This window comes from Tiliqua scincoides, chromosome 2 (assembly GCF_035046505.1).
Source record: "Tiliqua scincoides isolate rTilSci1 chromosome 2, rTilSci1.hap2, whole genome shotgun sequence".
Classification (NCBI taxonomy): domain Eukaryota; kingdom Metazoa; phylum Chordata; class Lepidosauria; order Squamata; family Scincidae; genus Tiliqua; species Tiliqua scincoides.
Window position 1 is genome coordinate 227,974,277 of NC_089822.1, and position 27,572 is coordinate 228,001,848.

At 43.5% G+C, this 27,572-nt stretch overlaps 1 protein-coding gene across 5 annotated transcripts in view; it reads left to right on the forward strand.

The window, feature by feature from the left end:
• SRGAP3 (SLIT-ROBO Rho GTPase activating protein 3) overlaps window positions 1-27,572 on the forward strand; it is a 231,075-nt gene that overhangs the window by 196,499 nt on the left and 7,004 nt on the right. Inside the window, exons 12-21 of one of the 5 annotated variants that reach the window (XM_066615038.1) lie at window positions 462-564; window positions 5,356-5,416; window positions 6,735-6,812; window positions 8,306-8,440; window positions 11,510-11,615; window positions 11,822-12,049; window positions 14,482-14,561; window positions 21,816-21,996; window positions 25,525-25,674; window positions 25,883-26,210. In XM_066615038.1, coding sequence (XP_066471135.1) covers window positions 462-564; window positions 5,356-5,416; window positions 6,735-6,812; window positions 8,306-8,440; window positions 11,510-11,615; window positions 11,822-12,049; window positions 14,482-14,561; window positions 21,816-21,996; window positions 25,525-25,674; window positions 25,883-26,210 — 1,450 coding nt within the window. Of the gene's footprint in view, window positions 1-461; window positions 565-4,148; window positions 4,180-5,355; window positions 5,417-6,734; window positions 6,813-8,305; window positions 8,441-11,509; window positions 11,616-11,821; window positions 12,050-14,481; window positions 14,562-17,256; window positions 19,438-21,815; window positions 21,997-25,524; window positions 25,675-25,882; window positions 26,211-27,572 lie in introns of those variants that run through there. The other 4 variants (XM_066615039.1, XR_010793772.1, XM_066615041.1 and 1 more) reach the window with 4 other exon arrangements.

Here is a 27,572-nt window from a genome sequence, read left to right on the forward strand (position 1 = left end):
CTGAGTTTGGTGGGGCAGATTATTGTGCAGAATTTGGGTGGGTAATTCTGGATATCAAAACCCTGCAGACCTTATAACCTTCACCTCCCTGCCACTTCACTTCCTGTCAGATTGGAAGACACAAATACAGATACGCTATGTTCTTCTGTGTCCATGCCCAGACTGAACTCATACCTGTTAGTGCTTTCCACTTCTATTTGTATTGTATCCTCCCTACTTCCTTTCAGTGGGAAGGGGAAGCTGGCATTCAACCTGAAATCCAGGTGAGTCCTGATATTTCAAATGCCAGATGTTCCTGAGGAAGCTATCCAGGTGGAAATGGTGACAGAATATGGTTTGACTTGGTGCATTAGAAACCTTCCCCTTCCCCAGGTGTTTTTTATTTGTAGTCATTGATATCTTTCCCTGCCATTGTATTCACGTTGATGTTCTGTTGATCTCTTTTGTTCCATTTTTCTCAGGCCCCCATGTCTTCCCCCTAAACCACAGAAAATGAGGAGACCTAGGCCTCTCTCAGTCTATAATCATAAACTCTTTAACGGCAATATGGAAACGTTCATTAAGGTACTTGCTGTCTAACAGTGAGAGTCTGTGAACACTGTGGATGTAATGGTAGCTTTCTCTCTAACTGCTGACCTGTTTCCTTTTCCTGAACCTGGCCTCACCCATGCGCTGCACGTCACATCATTAACATGGTTAGTATGCTCTCTGCCTCAGTGAAGATTTCATTTGGTGATTTCCCTCTTACCACAACGGTGAGGCATGCAATATAATCCACTCAAGCCTTTCTCACTCCGGTTCGTGCCAACTGGGAGGGATGAGATAACAGCAATGACTCTTGTGGAGCAGTATGGAAGCACAGGGCCCTTTTTGCCTGTCAGCATGCTAATTGCAATCTGCCATATCTTATCACTTCAGGCAAAACTGCTGTAGTCTTATAAGCGGCTATTGCCTATGAACATCCTGGAGGTTAAAAGCATCCTGCCTATGGAAGGAGATTTTTCGTGGATCAAAATTAAAATAAAAATCCTTAAAAGATTGTGGTGCTCCGACTGATAATGGGTCCTTAGAATTTCAGGAAAAGCAATATGCTGTTAAGAGAAGCAAAATGTATAATTATTTATTCCTCAGACAGTAAAAACTTGAATATTTGTTTAGGAGGAAAGAGGAAGAAAGGAGCCAATTGATAAGTGAATTATGATCTATGTTGAGGCACATCTCTCCCCCCTTCCCCTTTCCTCTCCTACAATTTCCTGAATATACCCCTTCTGAATATTCAGTATACTTCAACCACTTTTTCACTATGTGAGACCAGCTTGATGATAGAATGGGTTTCCACATTTTATTTAAATTGGTCCAATATTATTGTTTTGTTGTTCAACAAAGCAGGGGAAAAGTCTTATAACAGGTATTCTGACAGGATGATTTTACTTCATGTCTGAACCCTGAAAGACTTATCTGTATTAAAAAAAAAAAAACATCATCTAGTACTGCCGAGAGTTCTTCAAAAGAGGATGTGTTGATCTTTCTACTACTTGGAAAGAGTTATAATTTAATAGGCAGTGGGGAAACAGAGAAAGGGTTTAATTGAACTGAGGAATTGGTGCCATTTTGCAGTCCATCTCTACTCAGCATTCGGCTATATACCTGAGGCATGTCTTAAAAGCAGGATGCTGACCTAGGAATTTAGAGGGATATGTTTTCTTTAAATCAGTACAGATTATTGCAAGGAGAAACACACTTAATGGGCAAACTTATTATCATTCTGGTACAAGAGCAAATTGCTTTTTGAATGGCCCTTATCTTGACTCAACTGTCTGTGACTTTTTTTTTTTTTTTAAAGGATTTTCCTTGGCTTTACCTGATAACAGGAGCAACATCAGCTTTTAGACGAGAACTCTGGAGTTTGTCTGGAGTTTGAACTCTGGGGAATTGTCAATAGGGTACAGTGCATGTCTTTGAGTGACATCTGAAGGGATACAGTTCAAGGGTGGTAAAGCTTTTTGAGATCATGTGCCCAAATTGGCATAATCTTTTAAAACATGCTAATTTTGTGCAGCAGATTATCATTTATTATTATATTTGTTTTATAATTATTATATTTGTTTTATAATTTTGTTTTATTTTATCATATATTATTATATTTGTTTTTTACCAAATTTTCCATAGAGAAAGAGGAGATAATACACACACACCCTTACCAGGAGTTTGATCTGCAGCCTGCCTTGTCCATGTTGTTTCTGTTCGAAATGGAAGTGATGCAGTTTGGTTTCCAGCCTCTTCTGTTACTGCTCATGTCAAACAAAAATGATGTGGGCCAGGCAGCCAGCAGTCATGCTCTTCATAAATATATTAAAAAGAAGGGAGACGGGATCCATATTTCCTATCTCTACTTCCTTGTAGAGGTGATCGAGATCTAGATGCCCCCTTTCTTGTAGCACTGGAAAAACAGTGGGGAAAAGAACTCCTTACCGCCTCACTGTACTCCTCACATGTAGAGTGAACATGTCCCTTTAAACTTTAAATGCCATGCAATTAAGGAATGGGGTAGGAGTAGTGAAGTGCTCCTTCCTTGTGCATCTAATGTTTAAAAGGATACATTCCTGTTAAACTATAAACCCTGTGCAAGCAGTGGCATTCCCAGGGGGAGCACAGTGCTAGGTTTTGTGGGGTGTCTCACTGCATCATGTAAGCTGTCTCCTCCCCATGCTGTCAGAGAAGTTCCGGGTGACGAGAACAAGGTGGCAATGCCTCACCCTTGTTCTCTTTGCCCGGAATGTCTCTGATGGTGAGAGGGAGAGGCAGCTTACATGGCATGGTGAGGCGCCCTGCAAAACATAGCGCTGTGCCCCCTCTCTGGGAATGCCACTGTGCGCAAGAATGGAGCATGCAGAGGAAAGGGGATTAGCTACTTCCCATTTGCATGTAGTGAGTGGCCCTGCATGCTGCTTGCCAACAATTTTTTTTCACATGTCACTTATGGCATGCGTGTGTCACTTTTGGCACCCTGGTATAGTTTGATGCCTGAAGCTAAACAGGTGTAACCCTTAAAAGCCACCTGAATGATACCTCACAGCAATCATACATAAACTTAAGATCTTTGTAGGAAAAGCTGGTATAAGTGTAATGAATAAAACATTGAGCTGCAACCAGAGAATTGGCTGTTGTTGTTCAGTATGTGAAATGCAATGTGTACCCCACCCCTACTGCTGTTTGGTCTGTGATGTTCTCTCAGGATTGCCAGGTCACAATACTTCAGTGATAACAGAAGCCACAACTTGCTGAGTTCCTCTCTGTAACTCGTGAAGTTACAACAGCCTTGGCAGGGTTTCTGTTCTGTTCCCTTGGGTGTATATCCCTAACCCTTCAAACCTCTTATCCCTGTCCACTTCCTTCCTTCCTACCAGTAAAGCACAGACAGTCTGCTTCCTTTAGCCACCTTGTCTCTTGGTGCATAATATCTTTGCCTCTCCCCATCCTCAGTTCATAGCACCATCTCACCATAAGCACTGTGAAGTTCCCCCCCCCCCCACAGCTCTCATCTCAATTCCCTGTTTCCTCTATTTTCTTCAAGCCTCTTTTCTATTTAGTTGAGCTTTTGTGAAGATCTCAAAGAGCGAGGCAGTTATGGTTTCTTGTGGGCGTCCCAATTTCCAGTGGTAAAAAGGATGTTTAATTGGGTCCTGAAGCATGTTCCTGGTATTAACTGTGTGGCATATTTGTGAGAAATCTTAACTATGGAAGGAAGACAGGGAAATGTCCCTATGCTCTAAAATGGTGCTTTAGCAAGAACCAGTCCATGAGGGATGGGTCCTGTTCATTCTATGAAAGGGAAAAGAAGGCTTTATTTTTTTTACCAACAGGGCTTGCCTTGTTGGGAAACACTTGGGACTCTTGTGAATTTGGGCAATGGGTTTATTTGGAAGGATGGAATAAATCTGACAGGAAGCTTCTGAAAGTCTGTCACTGAGGCGGAGAGGTTGCATACTAAGCAGTTATATGGAGTGTTGGAGCTTGAACTCGACCCTTCTAAGCTGCCATCGCATTTCAGCTTTCATAGCCTCTGGAAGATATGCTTACTTTAACTGATCTCTTTCTTGCTTAACCTTTTCTTTTTTCCCTGCTCTGCTGCTTTATTTGCTTATCAGAGGAAGAAGGAATGCCCGAACAAGAAACCAGGTATTTACTAGAGGGCCTCCTATCTGGAAAAAAACAAAAACAAATTATAGGGAAGGGTATGTGTATGCGCTTCTTAGCATAAACTGAAGAGATGTGTTTGTATCCTTTTTGAAAAAAAAATATGCCAGTTTGTAAAGCTGAACTTTCTTTCCTTAGCGCTCATGTGCATTTGATTTAAAATGGAAGCCAAAAACCAAAATGTGTGCTAGAATCACTCCTCCTCCCCTTGTTAGTTGAAAGCAAGTTTTTTATTAAAAAAAAAAAATACTATTACTAGTTTAGGCAATGATTTTTTCCCCCCGAGATTCTAACTTCTGGATGGTGTAAGCCAGGGGTGCCCAAACCCTGTCCCTGGGGCCACTTGTGGCCCTCAAGGCCTCTCAATGCAGCCCTCAGGGCACCCCCCAGTCTCCAGTGAGCCTCTGGCCCTCTGGAGATTTGTTGGAGCCCATGCTGACCCAACACAACTGCTCTCAGCGTGAGGGTGACTGTTTGACCTCTTGCGTGAGTTGTGGGACGAGGGCTCCCTCCACTGCTTGTTGTTTCACATCTGTGATGCAGCAGCGGCAGCAAAGGAAAGGCCAGCCTTGTTTTGTGCAAGGCCTTTTATAGGCTTTGAGTTATTGCAAGACCTTCATTCATTCTTATAAGTTCATCTTTAATATATTCATTTATGTAAACTTATGTAAATTTATTCAAATTTTAAATGTAAATTCTTTTTCCCCCCCTGGCCCCCGACACAGTGTCAGAGAAATGATGTGGCCCTCCTGCTAAAAACTTTGGACACCCCTGGTGTAAGCAAACAGTAGCATAGTTTTGTGGAAGACCTGGCTCATAGCTATGTCTCTATAAAGTAGTAGTAGCCATAATCCAGCTGCATGAAGTGGGTTTCTTCAGACTGTTAAATTGGGATGATACCAAGAACGAGCTTTTCATTTTGTACTACCAAAGAATTTTCCTCACAAGTCAGTGACAGAATGCGTGAAGCACTGTTTGAAAACTTGCAACTGTTTGTGATCTCAGTATCTTGCTAACTCTCTGGCTAAACTAACAGTGCCCATTTTTCAACCTGGGGCTTGTTGTGCAATCTTTGCTTGAATCTGTTTCCTAAAGTACTGATGTCAGCAATCTAATGCCCTCAAATTGATTTTGTTTTTAATTGGTTTTATTTTGAAGGATTCAGGCCAGGCTATTCCACTTGTGGTTGAAAGTTGCATTCGATACATCAATTTATATGGTAAGTTCATTTGAGTCATCAGTGTTTTCCTAGGAAGCTTTAGCATAAGAACTTGTTTTTCTCTGAAATGCAATGAATATGCCAGCTGGCTTGACTAATTATATGGGCCTGAGTCTTAATGATAGCTATTTAATCTATAATTGATTTAGTATCAAAACGGAACATTTTCTGAGTGATAAATATTTGGTGTGTACAAGCGCTCACTGGCCAAATTGTTTGCATTTGTCTCAGTCCAAATACTTGTAATTAAAACCATTTGCAATTTTTCCATGTACCTCATTGGGCCATATATCATGATGGTGTTGGGGTGTTTATATGGTGTTGGGGTGTTAGGGTAGAGGTAGGTGATACAAGGTTTGTAGGCCATATCAAGATGCCCAAGCCTTTCAGCTGGGGAAAAGTGTCTGTCTCCCTTTGCATAATGAACAATCACCCTGTGGGTGAATCTTCAAAGTCTCTACCAAGCAGTACAATGCTTGGTAGAATCAGTATGACCCCTGAGCCTTACCTTGCATGCCTTTGTTCTAGGGAATTTGGAAGCAGAACTTAGTCTGAAGTTATGTTCCTCTCCCCTACATTAGCTCTTTAGCATTTCAACCTTCCTTGGGTGGGGTTCCATTTCCCATGAAGTTTCAGGCTTGCCGTTTCGGAATGCACCTGGACTCAGCTTTGAGCCTAGATACTCAAATTTGTACTGTAGCCCAGGGCACCTATTCTTATCTTCGCTTGGTACATCAAATACCCCTCAGCCCAATCCTGAGCTGCCTAGCGTGCAGGGCTACAGCGGTGCAGAAAATGGCTGCCGCTGCATCCAGCCCACTCCAGTCAGCCACCGCTTCCTCCTCAGGAGAAGGGGACTTTCGTCCCCTTCCTCCAGGTAAACTGAGTAGCCCAGCAATGGAGCTACTAAATTCTACGATGACCTGAAGCTTGGCATAGAATGAAGAGCCTCTGTGTTGGGCGAGCGGCCCAACACGGAGGCTCTGGATCCGGAGGAGCAAAGCTCCACAGGTGCCACCTCCCTCCCGCCCCATTCCCTGCCCCTGGCATGCCTCCTCCCCTCCCGCTGCCCCAGAACGCCTCCTCCCTGCCTCCCCCACGTCCCCACTTACCTCTCCACTGTTCGGTGGTCCGTGCAATCGACAAACGGCAGAGCTCCAGTGCTCCACAGGCCTAGCCTAGCACCAGCCAGTATACAATGTGCTGTTTGACACATCTCAGAAAAGGGTAAGCAAAAACAATTACAATTCTAAAATGTAGTGTTTTTTTCCAAAAATGCTTCAATAAGCCTTTCTTCTTATGCCTTGTCTCACTTCAGGCTTACAACAACAGGGTATTTTTAGAGTTCCAGGATCTCAGGTTGAAGTCAATGATATCAAGAACTCATTTGAAAGAGGTATGTGAATAAGCTGTGATACTTGCAAGTTAGCTTGCTGCTCTTTTCCCTGCAGTGTTCAATGCAATGTGTAAATATTGGTTAAAAAAGTACAGTGGAAGCTTTCCTAGTGGTACAGTGGCAGGGGAGGGGGGCTTTTTTGTTCATACCACAACATCAGGAAACAGTATTAATTACCTTTTCCCCAGTAATGGATTTATTGTCACATCTGGTTTGGCAATTAGATCATCTTTTAAAAACTTCTGCCCCTAGTTTTATCTGCAAACTCAAGAGGGTCACTATAAGAACATAAGAAAAGCCCGGCTGGATCAGGCCAAAAGCCCATCTAGTTCGGCCTCCTGTGTCTCACAGTGGCCCACCAGATGCCTCAGGGAGCACACAAGACAACAAGAGTCCTGCATCCTGGTGCCTTCCCCTGCATCTGGCATTCTGAGGTAGCCTACTTCTAAAATAAGGAGGTTGCACATACCCATAATGACTGGTAACCTGTGATGGACTTTTCCTCCAGAAATTTTCCAATCCCCTTTTAAAGGCATCTAGGCCAGATGCCATCACCACATCCTGTGGCAAAGAGTTCCACAGACTAATTACATGCTGGCTAAAGAAATATTTTCATTTGCCTTTCCTAATTGTTTCAGCACTCAATCTTAGTGGATGCCATCACTGGTTCTGGTGTGTGAGAGGGAAAAGAACATTCCCCAGCGGCAGACCTCCCCAGCCCTGCACCTGGGGCAAAGGTCCACATGGCGCCCCCCCTGCAGGCTCTCGCCACCCCCCCCCCCACTCACCTGAGGCTCAAGGAGCCTTGTGTGACCTTAGTCTGCATTGGAGAAGCCTCTCTGAGTTTCCCTAACGCTATAAACTGTGGTTTTGGAAAACCAGAAGCACAGTTTCCAACCATGTCAGGAGCCTCAGAGAGGCCTCTGTGGGGTCCTAGCGGCTTGCACTTGGGACATTTGCCCCATCAAACCCAATGGCAGGTCTGCAACTAACATCCCCCATCCACTTTATCAATCCCTGCATAATTTTGTATGTCTCAATCATGTCCCCCCTCAGGCACCTTTTTTTTTTTTTTTTTTTTAAAGACTGAAGAGTCCCAAATGCTGTAGCCTTTTCTCATAAGGGAGGTGCCCCAGCCAAGGGGCATAGTGCCCAGGGGGGACTATATTTGCATGGCCAAATTGTTGTCCGCACATTTCACCTACTAAATAACATATTTATGCTAGGCATGCAGAGTTGCATAAATCAGTCCTGTCATAAGACTACTGAAAGAAAATCCTATGACAGCATTTACTGGTCCTTTAAGAGGCTGAAAATTTTTACTGATCATTATCCTGATGATGGAAATCTCTGGTCTGCTGTAATATAGACAGTTAAATGTTTTAACAGACCTTTTTCAAAGCCTCAATATTTCATTTCCATTTAGATGTGTAGTTTTCCTGCCTATTCTAGAAATAGAATGTAATGTAGAAATGACTTTTTAACCTATCCAGGTGAAGACCCCCTAGCTGATGATCAAAACGAACGCGATATCAATTCTGTTGCTGGGGTCTTAAAGTTATATTTCCGAGGACTGGAAAATCCACTCTTTCCTAAGGAAAGGTTCCAAGATTTGATCTCTACCATAAGTAAGTATGGTCAGTGGTGAATGAACTAAGTACTTGAATTCTGTATATCAGCTTCTACCTTTCCAAGCCCCCTAGAGCTGTGAGGTAAAATAGAAGCTTACTCCTTGGGAGCTAGCAAGTAATTACTTGACTACATATGACTTATGGTTATTCAGACAAGCGTGAGTCACCTCACCCCCCCCTTTTTCAGGATACCAGTCTTTGGGTTCCATTGGAAGGTTAGTACCATGTTCTAATTCCTGACATGCTGGACCTAAACAGAATTGTTGAAGACTAAAAGTAGCTACATATGATCAGACTATTTACGTGATGTATCTGTCCCTAGACCATATCATTTCAGAATGCATGCGGGAGAATTGCATTGAATGCTTCCCCATTGTTTTTCTTTCTCTTTTGTTCTGTTTTGTTTTCTTGTTGCTGTGAACTGAAATGGTACAGTCCAGGAAAAGCTGCACCATGTGAGTGCCCTAGGTTTTTATGTTCTAAGTCCCACTGATTTCTACGTAATCTAATAAGAGCCCAATCCTGTCAGGCTTGGGCTCCAGCACTGGTGCCAGGTGTTGTAAATGTGTTGTAAAAGTGCCAAAAAGCACATTTATGGCACTGTGGGAGGAGGGAGCACCTGCACCGAACCAGTGCCAGTCAGCACTGTGCCCAGCACCAGAAGGATGCCAGCCGGTGGTAAGTGGCACCGCTGGCTGGAGGTATAGCTGTTCAGGGTGGGGAGGCATTCCAGGGCAGGGGGTGGGGGGGAGGAGGGGCCAGGTTGGGAGGGGGTAGGACTGGTGGAGGCCTCCTTCTCTAGATCCTATCCTCCATGTTGGGCTGAAAAAGCTCGACACAGAGGTTCTCAAGTTGATGCTGGCAAAATAGCTAGTGCAGACTTGCATAGTCCCATTGTGGGGCCTGTGCCCTTACTCGAGGGAAGGGGATGAATACCCTCTTCACCTGAGGTAACTTCTGGCAGTTTCCATGGGGCCACTGGATACAGTGGTCACCATTTTGGCAGTGCTGCACCTGGCAGCAGCAGTAGTCATAGGACTGAGTTGCCCATATTCTTAGTAGTATAGTAATAAAACCAGTGGAGGTATTTCTGTGCTTTAAATTAAGCATGTGCTTAAAATATGTTTTTAAAAAGAACAAAAGGGCTGATTCACGTGCTGGTGACCCCGTACAGTGAAGCGTGAGCGTGCTTGCCACTGCACATTTGATATACCATGAAATGCGAGTGGTACGGGGATACCTCTGTATGGTTATATCACATGTGCCACACATTTAGATGTTGATGTGATGCTGGACTCATCTGCAGACTTAAGCTTTGCTAGACATGAAGGATGAGGCATTTCATCAGTGTATGTATCGGCCCCAAGTTGAACTGAGTTATCAAAACACTGTGAAAGCCAAAGTCTAGGGAACATTGAATAGGTGAGCTTTTCTTGTTTAGATGATCTCTCTCTCTCTTCTGTCTTAAATGTCTTAAGTGTTTCAGATATGTTAGTTTTTTTGAATGTCCCAAGTGTATGTTGAGTTGTGGAAGGAGAAAGACAAGTTACAAATATTGTAAATAAATCAGATGTCTATTCTGATTTGAATGGAAGGGTATTTTGTATTTTGAATACCTTTGTATTTTGAGAGCCTTACACCCAAACTACTGTCTGCTCTAACATTTTTCAGTTTCTTTTAAAAAGGACACACTAATCAATGACAAGGAAGCTCCTTGTTGTTTTGGGTCAAGTGAGAACTGTAGAATTTGCATGAAATGCTTTTTCACATGGACAGCAGCAACACATGGAGATTAAAATTCATGCAATTTTTATGTTCTCGGTTGCTAGGCCATAGCTGGACCAATTATAATTGTGGCCCAGTGTTCATGCTGCCTTTTTAAAGAGGGTATCTATATCCGTAATCTATATCTATATTTATATCTATATTTCTGACATGAGTGCTATTATGATCAAACAGTGGTATGGAAAGATAAACACAAATGTCACTTCCAAATCGTAATGGATGTTTGTTAATGTCAACTTAAATGCATGTAAGTTTTCTTTGTTAACAAAGCAAAATGTTCCTAATTATGTTTAATAATGCCAGAGAACCACAGAGTTGAACTAATCTGTAAACCTGTGGCAGGATGCACTTATATCTTCTACTGAATCTGGCCTAAGATTCACAACAGACTGAGAAACACAACAGACTGAGGCAAACAGGCAAAGAAGGAAGGCCCGTAGCCAGGGAGACACACCAGGGACAGACTACATTTGCTCCCAGTGTGGAAGGGATTGACACTCCTGAATTGGCCTTTTCAGCCACACTTGACGCTGTTCCAGAACCACCATTCAGAGCGCAATACCATAGTCTTCTGAGACTGAAGGATGCCAATGAAGAATCTGGCCTCCTTTGTTGAAGACCTTCAAAAAGAAGATTCAGCAGTGTTGGCTTGCTTGTGTCCTAACTGGGCTGCTCCTAAAAGCTGTAGTCTTCTACATTGTACTTGAAAGCAAGCAAGCACCACTTGTTTCTCCCTAACTAATACATAAGGAATTGCAGCCATAGCCAGGAAGGTTTTCATAAAGTTCATACCTGATCTACCATCCTGCAACTTGAATTATTTGCCCTGTTCTCTCAGGGTGTGGTAAACCTCTACTAATCCTCTTGTCAGACTTAGGCCCAAATCCTAACCAACTTTTCAGCACTGGCATAGTGGTACCAATGGGTCATGTGCTGCATCCTGCAGTTGGGTGATAGTCATGGAGGCCTCCTCAAAGTAGGGGAATGTTTATTCCCTTACTTCGGAGCTGCATTGTCCTCATGTCAGTGCTGGAAAGTGGGTTAGGATCGTGCCCTTATTGTGAGAATATAGTGCACCTTTTTGGGTTGACGTTTCACTTCTGTTCCCAGAACATTTAACCTGAGTTGTGAAGAGAGAAGCTTGCCTCATCAAGTGCGTGAAATGACTACGAATGGTCAAATCCAATGTTACATTTCCTTACTTGCATCTTTGAGAAACACACAAATTGTTTGTGTGTGGTTTTGAACCTTAATTGACTAATGGAAATTCTTATGTTACAGAAATTGAAAATCTTGCAGAAAGAGTGCACCAGATTCAGCAAATCATTATTACCTTGCCACGGGCTGTCATCATTGTCATGAGATATCTCTTTGCTTTCCTCAACCAGTGAGTCTTTTCACTTGTTGCTTGCTTTTATTGAAGATGCAAATCTCTTTCCATGTTAATTCCCAAACTCAGTGCTTGGGCAGCAAGGGAAGGGTGCCACTTGATTGTTAATCTATCTGTAATGCAGCTTTTTGCCTGTAGAACAGTCCTGCCTGTGTTAATAGTTGATGCTCAGTGGTATAGCTATGGGTTGCTTGTATTTGCAGCTTGTCTCAATACAGTGATGAGAACATGATGGATCCTTACAACTTGGCCATTTGCTTTGGACCAACTCTGATGCATATTCCAGATGGGCAAGATCCAGTGTCCTGCCAGGCTCATGTCAATGAGGTCATCAAAACCATCATAATAAATCATGAAGCCATCTTCCCCAGTCTCAGGGAGCTCGAAGGACCTGTCTACGAGAAATGCATGACTGGTGGGGAAGAGTACTGGTAAGAAATGTGTGCGCAAAATATGTGCCTTCAGCATCATGAACAGGTGAAAGATTTTTTTTGTTTGTTTAAACAAGAAACACCTACTCTAGCTGCTATTAATTTATATTGTATGACAGAATGAAGGCTGTGAAATGATGCAGAAATAGTAATTTGACCTAGTTTGCTAGAACTGCTATTGATCCAAAGACGCATGCATAAGAAAATACTTTCATGCTTAAGCTTCATGGTTGCCAAGAGAGGTTTTGAAATAGTGATTGGCTGTGCCTGTCAGGAAACAAAAAGGGGCCTTGAGCCTTCCAGCTTTCAGTTACCTTAGAACGGAGGAGAGTGAGGGAAGAACTACTATATCCTTAAAAGCTCCCAAGATATGAATTCTGAATTTTCACAATTAAAGTGCTCAATTTGATCCGTGTCAGTTGCATTTATTTAAGCATATGTTTAATTCTGTTCCCAAAATGGACATATGAATTGGGGTCCACTTTCCCAGATGGATCAAATTGAAAAAGGTGCAAAGAGGAGTAGCTTACTAGAATGACAAACTATGCCAGAGACTGGTTGTAGGACTTGCTTTAAATGTGAGCATACAGTTGGCCTTTGTCATCTTTGAGTTCGGCGCTGCAGATTTGACTCACTACGAGTGCCAACCCTGTGTCTGAAGGTCCCTTGAATGCCTTCTGGAAGTGTTGGTAAAGCACTTCTGGTTTTCAACAAAATCAGAAGTACCTTTCTAACGCCTTGGGGAGGCATTCTCAGGCCTGGGGAGGTCGTCTGCAGTCTGGTCACATTCAGGTCCTTTGAGGGCTTTGAAAAACCATCTCCTCTTCCCAAAGCTATGCTTACATCACAACTTTATGCATATCTTCTTAAAAGTTTCAGAGGGACTTTCATAGGGAAGTGTTTGTAGGATTGTAGCCTTAATGGGTTGTGGAGCACTGGTTCAAAAACTCTCCACATAACAGAGTCCAGCTACATGCTGAGATGATGTCAGATGTTATAGTCCGTGTGTACTACTGGTCCAAGTAGGAGAGTCTCCAGCATCTTTTCATGTGAGGTGATAACATTTGAATCCATCTCAAACTATCCTGAGAGGGAGGAAATTTGTCAAGGTGTACAAGAGCAGCAGCAGTGACAGAACTCCTGGACCCCTCTTTCTGTTTTGAACACTGGCGTAGCTAAAAGGGGAGTGGGGCATGAAGTTCTGCAGGGAGCCTTCCCACAGCATGCAAGCAGCCCCTCCCCTTGGAAACCATTTGCCTTCGTTTTGCCCTCCCCTGCCCAAATGGCTCCCAGGGGGAGGGGGAGGGCCACTTGCATGCTGCGGGGAGGCTTCCTGCAAAACTTAGTGCTCCGCCCCCTCTAGCTATGCCAGTGGTTTTGCGTACAAGACAACTGGATTTTAAAATGGCTGCTGTGAAGGGGAGGAGCCAATCCCACCTGGTGACAGGAGCAGCACATGAGAGTCACAGCTTGCCTGATTCCCTTCCTCTCTCCTGCTCATGAGGCAGCTGGCTCTTAAAATAACTGTTTGGAGGGAAGAGCCAAGTCTTGGCTGATCACAGCAGGAGCAGGTGGTGATGGCAATGAGGACAGCTTGTCTGGTGATATCTCCTGCTTGCTGGGCAGCAGTTGATTCTTTAAACTGGCCTCTGTGAAGGAAGCAGGCCCCAGGAATAAAATCAATGCATGCCTGTTTCCATTGGATGAATTAAATCAAATGGGACCTGCCAGAGGCTACTCTGTTTCCTATTTTGTGAGCTTAGAGTTTCTGTCAAACCCAATTTATAACACACGTACTTGCCCTACCAATTTTGTAATATGGTGAGCAGTTAATCAAACCCACAATAATTATATGACCCAGTAATCAAGGTGGATTTCATACATATTCCTTTGCTGCAATATTAAGATCTTGAATCTGGAAAATGGGAAAGAAATGTTAACTGCTTATTTCCAAAGAGTATTATTGTCCAGTCCTTTTGGGGGTGGGGTGGGGGTGTGAATGATCAAGCCTAAATCAAGTTTTTAGACTTCGGGATACATGTTTCTGTGTCAGATGTAACCTTGGGCCTAATTCTGGACGTTTTGATGGACTTGTTTCCAGTATACATGAAATCTAAAAAGTTTTCTAGATTATGTGGATTGTTTTGAATTATTTGAAACTAATCTTGATTTTTTCTCCTTAATAGTGCAATAAAATCAGTATAAAATGCTGCCACTGATGTGTGCAGCGAATTCGGTGTATAGCAAATTCCCTTTTGAACAGTTAGCTTGCAAGGCAATGTCAACATTGTTAGGAGGTGCCTTTTTATCTGAGAAATTTGGAAAGTCAGTTCAGAGAAATTCTAAGTTCCCTACATTAAGCAAGGAATTGGTAACCCTCACCTCACATTTTAAGAGCGGTCTGTGTTTTTTTGTCCACAATTTAATTCCAGTGACAGCCCACACAGTGAGCCAGGCACTATTGATGAAGCGGACCATGACAACGGCACAGAACCACACACGAGCGACGATGGTGAGTGTGAAAAAAAACTGTGGAAAATTGACTCTGACCAAGAAAAGCAACTGAAACTTCTGTGAAGAACAGCAGTGCACATTTTTTTTCCTAATCAAATTACTGTGAACTAACATGTGACTGCAGGGCAAAGTCTGACTCCACTTGATGGGGCAAACAGATACAGACCAAGTACCTTGATAGATATTTAATCAAAGTAGACCATATGGGAGTATACCAATTAACTTGCTTTTATTTGTAATTTCATTCTAAGGCATTATGGGAGTTGTCCTTGTGTCCTGGTTGACAAGCTAGCCTTTCGTCTTTCCATTTGGCATGGAAGTGGCATGCATGGATTGTTGTCTGTTCCAGTATTTGGGGAAGAAAAATGAAGAGATATATGGTTGTATTAAAATAATCATTGAAAGCAGTGGAGGATAGTTACATATGTGACTGGTTGCAGCTTGTAATGCACTTCCTAGAAAGAAATATGATCAAACTTAATAAGAGTGATTCTATGAAATTATGTTGTTTTGACAGCCTAATGAAATTGTTGGAATTTTTTCATAAGCTTTAGTGGAATTTAGACAAGCCAAGGCCATAACCCTTTTCCTTAACAGGCAATACTTTGTAGTGTTGATATGCTCTCTTGCTCCTGGATCTGCTCATCTTTGTTTAATCCCTTTTAGTAGATTTAATATTTAATAGATTTAAATATTTAAAATCTATTTAAAATATTATAGCAGTTAAAGAAACTAGAGTACTCATTCACAGTTCCAGTTCCAAGGAGATCCTGCTTTGATTAATACCATGACCAACACTTACTATAGGTTAGAAGGAGGTTGAGGAACTTTTTAAAAACAGTTATGTCTCATTGATGTCTAGAATTGAACTGGAAATTACTTGGCTCTTTCAGCAGTGCCAAAGTATCCCCACTTTTGGCAATTTCTTGTTCATTGATTCGAAAGGGTTGATTCATTTACAGTGCTCCCTCTTGCTTTCTGTCTGAATTGACTTTGTTCTTGGTGGCATTACCTTTATTGCTAAATAATATAGCACAGTGGTTCCCAAACTGGTGGGTCGTGACCCACCCAGGGAACCAGAAAAGGGCCATTGCCCTTTAAGGGAAATAGCCCAGAAACCGGCAGCAACATGATCAGGATGATGGTGCTGTTTCTGGAGAGGGGAGGGTTTTCCAACTTACCTGGGGATCACTATGTCTCTCCAGAGGGTCTGGGGAGCCTTCAACCTCCTCTGCAGCCCTCCCTGAGGCTTCAAAATCCTGTAAAAAAAAATAGAGGAAAAAAACGCCTCTGGTTTTACAATGAAAATAGGAAATGTTTTCTTTTCCCTTTTTTACAAGACTTTGAAACCTCAGAGAGGGCTGCAGAGGGGGTCACAGGCTCCCAGGAGCCTCCAGAGAGCCATAGCGACTCCCAGGTAAATTGGAAAAACCCTCCCCAACAGCAGAATAATCGTCACAATCATGTTGCTGGCCCCTGCCCCTCCCCCTTCCCTCCCCAGGAAATACTTACAGGATTCCCAAAGCCCAAGTGGGACTTTGAGAACCACTGATATAGCAGCATGATATCACTGTGCTAGGTAGGCAGAGATAAATACCACTGGCTTATGCAGAATCAGACCATGGTTCCATCTAGCTCAGTATTGTCTATGCTGATTGGCAGTTGCTTTCCTAGTCCAGTTGACAGGGTCTTTCCTAGTCCTAGCTGGAGATGCCAGGGACTGAACTTGGAACCCTTTTGTATGCAAAGCATGTGCAAACCCTGAGCTATGGTTCCTCCTCATATTCACTACATTATCCCTGATTGGTTGGGTACACCTCTATAAATATTGCCCTTCCTAAATTGACTTCATTAGTCCTCAGTGTGATTGTGACACACAGATACACGTTCGATGGATAATATAGCCTTGGAACACCATCATGTTCAGTGCTTGATTGGCTAGGATTACTCTTGTGACTTATCCTGGAAGGGAAAAAAGAAGCAGTAAAGGCAGGAAGAAAGGCACCTAAGCTGCTAGGGAAAAGAATGGTACTGAACAGAACATGTATAAAAATTGGATATTCTCAAAGGTGATAATTTTTTGAGAAATACAAGTGGGGCCTCTGTATCTGCGAGGGCTCCATTCTCAGACCCCTTGCTGATACCAAAAATCGTGGATAATCAAATCCGCTATTTTCCTCCCTTTCTCCCTCCGAAGAGGACCGGAACTGCACTCTGGACCTTTCCAGAGGGCTTTCTGAAGCCCTCAAAGGCAGCATGCACCCACCTGCTATCTCTGCGGGCTTCAGAATGGCTTGGAGAGGCAAAAAAAAAAAACTCCACTTCCAGTTTTCCTTGATATAAGGAAAGGTTTTCCTTCTTTCCTTTCCTGATATAAGGAAAGGTTTTCCAGTTTTCACCATATAAGGCATTCTGATCATTATGTGGTATGGTCCCCTTTGGAGGGCTCACGTACATTCACATTGAACCAGATCCATAGATGAAAAATCTGCAGATAAACAGGCTCCCCTGCCCCCAAGATAGCTATTTTCAGCTCCATAATGAACCCAGGAGAATGCTCAGCATGGCCCTATTAGTAATGACCTCACTTTGAAATCACTTTGTGATACATAATTGGGGGAATAAAATATATATTTGTTTTCTACTCGCGCAGGCACCTACCCACCCATTCTTATTTTTATTTTTTTTTGCAGACTGAACAAGTTTGATTTGGACATCAGTGAGAATTAATAAACCTGGAACCACATGGTGCCATTTAAATTGGCTTATTTCGCAGATTAGAAGAACATTGTTTCAGAATCCTGCCTGCTGCATGACTGTGCATGCCTGTTGTTTGCTTGCTTTATGGCCTTTATACTATTAATATTTTTTCCCCTCACTGCTGCAGATACATAAAGCCGCAGACTTTACTGATGCATGATGTGGGGGAAGGACATAGGTTACTCTAATTGTTGGTCTAATGCATATGAGGAGGAGAAGGGGACAAAGGATAAGTCAGATGTTGAAGATGGATGTTTTAAAGGGAGGGAGATGTCAACCTTCATTTTTTAATGTTGGTGACAAATGGGCTACCCCAACTGAAAAGTCAAGTCGGCAAGCAGGCTTCCATTTAGGCAATTTTATGCCTGAATGATTATGTTAATAGTTCTGATTGGAGTTTCTGGGTGATTAGCCATAACACAAGCATGGAAAGGAAGAGCTGTTTTGGTTTTATAAATTTACATACCCATTTCTAGCCCGCCTCCCTCTGTCCTGTTGAGAAACTCAGTATTTTTATACAGCCTGTAAGACTTTCAGACTAGCCACTGCTATCATATTCCATCCCGTGATTAGCCTTTATTGATTCTTCCCATTTTAACCAAATGTTGCTTCATTTGGCCCATGTTGGTGAAGGAAGCAGAGGTTGAAGGCACCTCTTTTGTGTCACTAAGGACTTAGTTTTAAGGCAAAAAGAGTTTTGGGGTATGAGGCTTTGCACAGCTCTGTTGGCCCAGAAGAATGGAGAGGTGTGCTGAATTCTCTGTTCAGGAACCATCTCTGTTTTGCTTTGCTGGATTCTGGTTCTGGCAGTGGCCAGAAGGAAGTTCACAAGCAAGATGATATAGCATTTGGCAGCCCCAGGAGTTTGTCGCCAGTGTCTGGCATACAAACTGCCTCGGACCCTAGAAATCACAGTTAGCTGTCATATGAGAGGCCCAGTAGACCCAATATGATATGATAGACCCAGTACGGAACTGAGTTCTTTTTTTTTTTTTTTAAGAAACTATTAGGTTAGAGACAGGTGGTAATTTCTTCAGAATGCTGAGAGTGGTTTGAAATAGGGACTTTTGCTTAATGGGGAGTGCATTCCTACCCATTTTTGCCTCTGGCAAGCAAATTTGTAGGATATCGTTAGGCAAGCAAATTTGTAGGATATCGTTAGGCTTCAAAAAATCAGCAGAACTTGTTTGACCAGTGGAAGCACTAGTATGCGTGTACACATTCATGCATACATACATGTACCACGCAAAGTGAAACTTACCTCAGAACTTTTTCTTGAAAGATACGAATTGGCTCCATCCTAAGTTGTCGGCCATCACCACACCTCTCTGCTAGAACATTTTCTATGTGAATATTAAGTGAAGGCCTGTTCACTGTTAGCTGCTGATTCAGTATGAGATGGGAAACCTGTGTGCATTAATGAAAATGTAATTCAAGTGAAAGATCACTTGCTTTTATTCAACTTTGTCTTTGACCCTACTGGTGTATGAAATGGTGGTCTAGTTTCAACACCCACTGGGAACCTAGGCAATTGAAATTGGGTGCTTGCCAGGAACTTCTGGAGGTTTTTTATGGTGGTGCGATGAAATGACAGAGTTGCACCTGGTGTTGTGTCAGTGACAGACTGCTGTGAAAGCGTGTTGGCATAATCCCTTTTTTTTTCAGGCCACTACCCCTTATCTTGCTTCAACCTCTCATTTCTTTGCATGGTCGTGGGGCTAACTCCGAGAATAAGAGAAGTTAAAAGTGAGGAAGAGTAAAATGCACTCCCTTCCCACAATCTTACCTCTTGTAGGTAACTAATAATCTACCACAGAGCTGGCTTGTGGCATGTTGCATTGTCTGTGTTGGTAAACTAATAAATACCATGGCCAGTTCTCCCAGTAGATCCAACAGTTCACTTTCTGCATTGTGTAGAGGGAGCAGGGGTGTATGCAGGCATGCCTCTGAACAATTAGATCTTTTCTGCCTTGCTGAGGTTATTCATGTGGTAGCCTTGGGATACCAGACTACGAACTTCGCCTGTATTTCTGTGTAGTCTAAACAAACCTGAGGGATGCTTGTTGATTCAGGATAACCATTCTGAACTTACAGCCTCTGTATCTCTGGATCAGGTAAACAAGCTCAAAGGACTGCTTCTAGAATTTCATTCTCCTGTTTCGAAATGTTCATTCTGTCTATTCAGAAAAAACATGCAAAGAAATGTGCAGAAAATGGCCTTATATGTTGGATTAGCAAAGGGCAAACTCCCCTGCTTTGCCTCATAATGTATACAGGTTTTTCAACCTTTGAAAGAATTCTTGGGAGGGGGGTTTTGAAAAACCAAGCCTACAAAGCTTTTCCCCAGTTCTTCCTCACACTCTCTCTTCCCCCAAATGTCACTTTGTGTTTGTGAAGAGGTTGGCTGAATGAAACTGGAAAGGTCTATGCGACCTCTCCTGTTTCCAGGTGGCCCAGGCACTGGTTTCCTGACTTCTTCACAAGACCTGTCTGGGAGGAAAACCAAAGGGAAAGTTTACTAGAAAGTCTCAGACCCCTATTAGGCTTGGCCCAAATTAAGAGAGGTTTGGGCGCACCATCTAATGGGTGTGGATCCACATCTTATGCGTGTGGATTTCTGAACTGGGGAAGTTCAAATTCTGAACAACCCGGTTCCAATATTTGCCAGATCTGAACCTGGTTCCAGTATTAACCAGATCGGAACCCAGGAACCACTTTGTGACTTTGAAAGTGGCATGGAATTTGCATCAAGAGAATGAAATTTGGGTATATTCTGTGATTGTTTAGAGCAGCCATTTTCAGCCACTGTGATGTGGCACACTGGTGTGTCAAGAGTGGTCTACAGGTGAGCCACAGGAATTTGGGGGAAGGTCATTTGTTAATAGGGCCAATGGAAGATCTGAGCCCTCACTGGCAGCATGGTGTGCCTTGTCAATTGTCAAAAACCTGGTGGTGTGCCTTGACCATTTTAGTGCCTTGTCAGTGTGCCATGAGATGAAAAAGTTTGAAAATCACTAGTCTAGAGAATGGTCTGACGTCACCTGATATAGTTTTGCCTCTGAAGCTTGGGCAAGTTTGAATACCACCTCAGATGGTTTATACGCTTTTCTGAGCTCATTCTGGAGGAATGATGCAATTCAAACAAAAAATATTCAGTTTATAAAAGATGCAAAAGATGTAGTTTTATACTTATGGTATGCAATTTTTAAAAACATAGGTCAGTGCAAAAATGTGTTTTAAAAAACTTTTTTTAAAAAAAAGGGTGATGTGAACATACTGTACCCAATGGGTGGATGGTTCTGAAAAGGGCTATGCCTTGGTGGTAGAACACATATTTCATATGCACCATTCAATTCCTGTTATCTTCAACAGGGCAGAGACAATTTCTGTCTGAAACTATGGAAAGCTGCTGTCAATCTGTGTTGACAATCTTGACCTAGAGGGGCTGATCCCGTATAAGGCAGCTTCCATTTTTAATGAAGGTTTAATAGAATCTGTTTTCACTGCTCTTCCCTGCCTGTGTGTGCACATGCATGCAAACAGCATATGGGATCTTAGGCAGAACAGGAGTCCTATATGTGCTTCCTGTGTCCCTATCCAGCCACCCGTCTCTGCCCAGGTTACTTATACTTGGAATTTGTAATGTGAATGGATTGTGTTCATTATTTTTTTTTAATCATGTGTTCAAACTCTAGTCACACTTCAGTTCACTTCCATGTTGTTGAGATCTGCCTTGAGGCATGTTTTTGGCAAGCTTCAAGGCTATCTTCTCCAATAGTTTACATGTGTCTGAAATGACTCGGACCACTCCCAAATCAATGAATTTGTAGCCATTTTGTAGTTTCTGCCTTAAAAAAAATGCAATGCAAGCAAAGAAAAGCAATACTGGGAGTGGTGATAAAGTGTATGACATAACTGTGTATCAGAGTGGGCCCTGGTATTCTTGAGAATCACATGTGGAGTGGTAACAGGAAGGTGGAGATCTATGTAGTGGTGCCTTCATTATTAATGATAGGTATCTGCATAACTTCAGCAAGCATTTTGGGTTTTTTCCCCCATATGAAGAGATACTGCTAATCATTCACATTTTGGTAGTTCCATAATTTAAAAAAAACCCATTAGATATCCAAGACGGAGCAGTCAGGTTGTGGGGTCTGTCGCAACACTGAAGTGAATTTTCCCTTGTCCACCCTATAGAAACGCTTGGCTACAGGCAGGGGTGTAGTGACATTGCATACCTGCGTGTACATGAAATGTCATGTCCTTTCCATGGTGTAAATTTTTGTGAATACCCTAAGTTTTTGTTTCCTGAAGAATGCCAAATGAACAGGATTTTGCTTCTGAAGAAGGAAAGATGTCCCCAGATAATGGGACAGCATTAGCCATGTCATTGCAGGGTTACGGCACACAGCGCAAGCCATTGATTTCTGCTAACATCTTTTCTATAATAGCATCTTTCTCTTTTTTTTTTTCTTTCCTCCCTACTTTACAGAGGTGGAACAGATTGAAGCAATTGCAAAATTTGACTACATCGGCCGGTCCCCACGTGAGTTGTCCTTCAAGAAAGGTGCCTCGCTCCTCTTGTACCATCGGGCTTCCGAAGACTGGTGGGAAGGTCGTCATAATGGTGTGGATGGCCTCATACCACATCAGTACATTGTGGTACAAGACATGTGAGTAGGAAAAACTTGCTATACGTGGCCTAACACAGATTCAAGAGGTGAACTTGCATCTGCTGGGTGGGTGCAGAGGCAGGGGCCAGCCAGGTCCATGAGCTGACCCCTGAAGCCTCCTCGGGCAGCTCAGTTACTCAAACAAGCAACATGCACTGCATTTTCTTTCTTCTGCCCCTCCCCATTGGTGCTTGGGTTTCTAAGAATCTGCTGTAATGATGCAAGAGCCTCTGAGGAAGTGCATTTGCTGGAGGACAGGGGATGCAGCTGCTGCCTCTTGCCTCCTTTTCCTCAAGGCACTGAAGGAAGAGCATGCAGGGCACTCTACCTCTGCAGGTGCCTGGAAAGACAAAAAAGAGCAGTCTTTGGTTGCTGAGAATGAAGGTTGCCGACAGTTTCTTGCACCCTTGCAGCGCTGAAAACCTTGCCACCCCTACTTTCCCATGTGTCCAAGAGAGGCAGAGAGAGAGAACTGTTTGAGTCATTCTTCTCACAGTACTGCTGGGCTGCAGAGAGACCAGTGGCAAATAGTTGACCCTTGGCACCAGTGGCAAACTGGTGACCCTCCAAATGCCCAGGAAAGTTAAAAAGGGGGCAGTTGCTAGATGCTGTTGTCTCATCCCCCTGGTAGTACTGAAAGAGCAGCAATCAAGCCTGGGGGGGGGGGGAAGAGGATGAGACAATTTGTGTGTATGCATGCACAGCAGAACACCATGAGGGGACCCAGACAAGGCTTTACTGGAAGGCCCCTCAATGCTAGGTGGTTGCCTCTTTTTGGGGTGGACACTGGTGAGTGTGTTGCTTCTTTAAACTCAGAATTATAATTCCAAAATAAACTGCTGGGTGGTGAGAGGAGATGATTTTGTTGTTTTGCCTCTGTCTTTTTCCTTCCTGTTAGGTTCTTCGATAAAATGCATTTTTCCCCATACCACTGGCAATTACTCCTCAGGCAGGCTACTGTATGTCTCTTTCTGAACTACACGCCAATAAAGGAGATCAGATCTAAGCGCAAGAACACTTGAATAAGCTTTGATTTGCAAGAGTGGCATCCAGAAATCAATTGATATGATTTACAAGAGAACAGTGCTCTTTCTTATTAGATGAGCCACCAGATAGTTGTAAAACTAATTTATCTGTATAACAAACACAAAGTGGAATCTGTTCTAGTAGGTTTCAGGTGGCTCATTTTACAAAGGTCTCTGCATAGATGTGAGCCTCTGTAGACTGGTTTCCAAACTGGTAGGTTGCAACCCACCAGCCAGGGAAGCACTGGCCCATGTCCTTTTAAGGGTGGGGAGGGGAGGAAGGCAGCAACGTGATCCTCAGGATTGCGCTGCTGCCGGGGAGGAGGGTTTTCTCTTACCTCCAGCCAGTGCTGGAGCCCTGGCGGATCTGGGGAGTCCTCCACAGGGTTCTGTAAGTCTGTTAAAAAAAAAGAACCAAAAAAAGGGGTGAAAACCCCCCTCCCTGGCATTGCTGCAATCTCCCGGCCCCAGCAAATATGTGGTTCCCTCCTCCTAAGGAGGGCTTTGGGAACCACTGGTGTAGAGAATGGCTCTCTAAAACACCATTTTTAAATCTTGAATGCCCTAATATGGCTTTTTAAAATCTGGACGACACTTGAACAGTTTTATAGATTTGGCAAACTATCATTAATTCAATCACATTCATTTGTTGCCTGCTTCTTCTCTGCATGATTCACTGCTCTGTCCATGTCTCCTTCTAGTTAATCTCCTCTGAGAGAGGGTAATTTTTTTCTCTGCCTCTGCATCAGGTATGATTGAACTTCAACTGACTGAATGATTCAGAGATAGCAGCAGAATTACACAGTCAATTGCCCATTGACTCTCTGTATGATTTTATGCTCTGGTCTTGTATCTTTACAGTCTGGAGTTACACCCAGAATAGTGAACTGCATCATAAAAATATGGAGTGGGATCCACTGAAGTTGGGCAATCCCATATTCTTGCATACTATCAAGTAAATACTTTGGCGCCAATCTCCCCAATCTCCTGTCCACAGAGTAGCTAAGAGTACAATGCTTGGTTTCAAAGGACATGTGATATGCACTGTTTTATAAGCAGAAATTGAAGAATTCCTTAGTATTTGTGCTATAACAATGAACATCCAATATTATTTTGAAACCCTGGTAACATTAGTCCAGTTTCAAAAAGAGTTTAGAAGCAAGACTACCAGATGGTGATTTGTGCAGCAGCAAGGAGGTGTACTGTGGCTTTTGATTCTGAAACCAGATCAGCCCGAATGCCCACTGCTCTAAAGGGATGCTCATGTTCATATGCTATAGAGATTCCCTGGGATTGACACTAATGAATAAGTTTAACTGTGGGTCTTCTTTATGGCCCATAAACATCAAATGAGAAAACTCCTTTTGCATCAGTGGCCTTCGGATCATATCATAAGTTGGCAGACCTCTTGGTGATATGAAACATTTTTGCAGACTCTTCCCGTCATTATGCAGATCACCTCCCTGGAGCACAGCTTCTAGTTGTTGATGAGCAGAGGTGTGAAAATTCAGAGGCTACCTTCATTGCTGTGCAGGTAGCTGAGCCTCTTGGGAACTTACAGTTTTGAGCCGTTAATACAATGCATGTGAAAGACATTGATGTTATAGAGGCAGGCATCTCCCCCAGATTGCTAAGGATGGACACAGAGTCTTTTAATGCTTTTCTTTCTTGAGGATATGTGCAAGTCCAGATATCTCAGACCACTCCTTTCTGTATACCAGGGGCTTCCAAAGTGTGTGTTACAACACCCTAGGACATTGCAACGCATTCGCAGGGGCACCATGGGATGTCCCCAGTTGCCCCTCTATCTGTTCCCTTAGGCAACACTACCTTGGATATCGTGAAATCTCACAAGATCTAAGATAATGCCCAAATCCTGTGAAATTTTGGTGCCACCATCTTGGATCTCACTGTATTTCATGAGATCCAGGATGGCAGAGCCCAGCTCAGCCAAGAAAAATAGCTTTTGGGAAACATTGCAATATCCTATTCTTAGATCTTTCACTTTGTGTTTCCTGCTGCTGCAGCATGTTTAGCCTTTTAGCAAGTAGATAGATAAGTATACCAAATACTGACTCCCTGAAGTATAAGAAAAATGAGTTCTTGGATGATTTGAATGATCATCCAATGATTGTGAGTTCTTGGATGGTATGAATTGCTTTGGCTGTATAGATTGTTGAACGAACCTGCTTTGTGTGTGGTGCAAAAAGTTGAATAATTGACCCAGAAAGACACAGTGGGGTCAGCTGAAGAAACGTTTGTATTTGAGGTCTCTTCCTCATATGTAGGAGCTTATCTAAAGTTGTGGAATAATTAGGCAGCAGTTTAGAAACTCAAACGTTTAAGCTTTGCTTGGTAGGCTGCACTCTGTGCTCAAACATTGTTCCACTCCCCACCATTCAACAGAGAATCTAGACACAGGTACGAAACTGAACTGCTCCTTCAGGCACAAGACGGCATTCTGTTATCTGCCCTGGCTGACAGTGGGTTCCATTATTCATAGGGATGATGCATTCTCTGACAGTCTGAGTCAGAAGGCAGACAGCGAGGCAAGCAGTGGACCCCTGCTGGATGATAAAGCCTCTTCAAAGAATGATATCCAGTCTCCAACGGATCATATTCCAGACTATGGATTTGGGGGAGTAATGGGACGGTAGGAAACTGATTTGTTCTTACAAGTATATTTTCCCCTCTGTTCTGTGACAGTCAAAAAAAAATCTGAATGCATAGATTGCAGGGAATTTGAGTCAATTTGTATAATTTATGCAGCATAGCAAAAACGGGTCTAGAGAAATCATTCATTAGTCTTCATTACTTTGGAAGCTTGGTTTCATAATAATCCTGTTGGTTTTTATTTGCAGGGTGAGGTTGAGATCTGATGGAGCAGCAATCCCTCGCCGTCGGAGTGGAGGGGATACACACAGCCCCCCAAGAGGGATTGGTCCTGGAATTGACACCCCACCTCGAGCAGCAGCTTGTCCGAGCAGCCCCCACATACTACCACTGAACAGAGGCAGGATTGAGAGCCCAGAGAAACGCAGGATGGCAACATTTGGTAGTGCCGGCAGTATCAATTATCCGGACAGGAAGGCCATGACTGATGGCCATGCATTGAGGCCCACCTGCAGCTCAACTCGGCACAGTAGTCTTGGCGATCAGAAATCATTAGAAGCTGAGGCACTGGCAGAGGTAGGAGAGCCTTGTAAAGCATTTCCAGATTATGAAAACATGAGATGCAACAAATGTTTTAGGGAATGTATTCCAGGAGTTTCAAGCTGAGTCCATATAGGGCCATCTGGACTGACCTGCCTAAGATGTGCTAGTTTCTGGGCTTGTAGAGTGTGAAATAAAGCACCATGCTCAATAGTATTTTCAACGCAGACTGCTCAGTTTGCTGCTTACAAACCCGCCACTGTGCCGTCCCCACCCCAAATCCACCACTTTCACAGTTCTATTTTTTTTTAGCACTGTGGGATTGTTCTCAGTCTTTAAAATGCCTTGTCACTTTTCACTCCAATGAATTGGGAACTTCCTAGAAATTTTTTAGAGCCACCGGAAATCCTGATGTAGCAATGCCAATGACTTACTATTTACAGTACCAGTACCAGGTTGTTTGGGGTGCTGGGGCAAAGCCCTGGACCCACTATGGTACTCCCTGGAGATGCACTGGGCCCCTGCCTTAATACTAATGTTTCGGGGGGGGGGTCAGTAGCGAACCTGGCCTCGAGGCGCCCCAGAGCACCCAGGTCTGTGATGGTGCCCTCCCAAAGCTCCCCCCCCCACTCATATGCAATGCGCTGCTCCAGGACCAACCGGGGGAAGCTGTTTAAGGCTTCTCCATGGTCTTAAACTGTACTTCCGGTACCATTTCTGACTGTGTTGGGAGCCTCAGAAAGCTTCCCGGGTGGTCTTAGAGATTCATGCCCTGGGCATTTGCCCCTTTCACATAATGGTAGATCCGCTGCTGGTGGTAGGGTCAGCCCAGCCAGGCAAACTCTGTGATGTGTGCATACCTTTGACCAGTGCTCAACCTGCCTGATCATCACTCTTGGCGGTTTGCTCAAGTATTTATTTAGTTATATGGCAAAATAGTTGGCAACCTTGAAAGACTCGAAAGACTATGGTATCGCACTCTGAATGGTGGTTCTGGCACAGCATCTAGTGTGGCTGAAAAGGCCAATTCGGGAGTGACAATCCCTTCCACACTGGGAGCAAGTGCAGTCTGTCCCTGGTCTGTCCCCCTGGCTATGGGCCTTCCTTCTTTGCCTCTTTACCTCAGTCTGGTGGGCAAGTGTCTCTTCAAACTGGGAGAGGCCATGCTGCACAGCCTGCCTCCAAGCAGGCCACTCAGAGGCCAGGGTTTCCCACCTGTTGAGGTCAATTCCTAAGGCCTTCAGATCCCTCTTGCAGATGTTCTTGTATCGCAGCTGTGGTCTACCTGTAGGGCGCTTTCCCTGCACGAGTTCTCCATAGAGGAGATCCTTTGGGATCCAGCCATCATCCATTCTCACAACATGACCGAGCCAACACAGGCGTCTCTGTTTCAGAAGT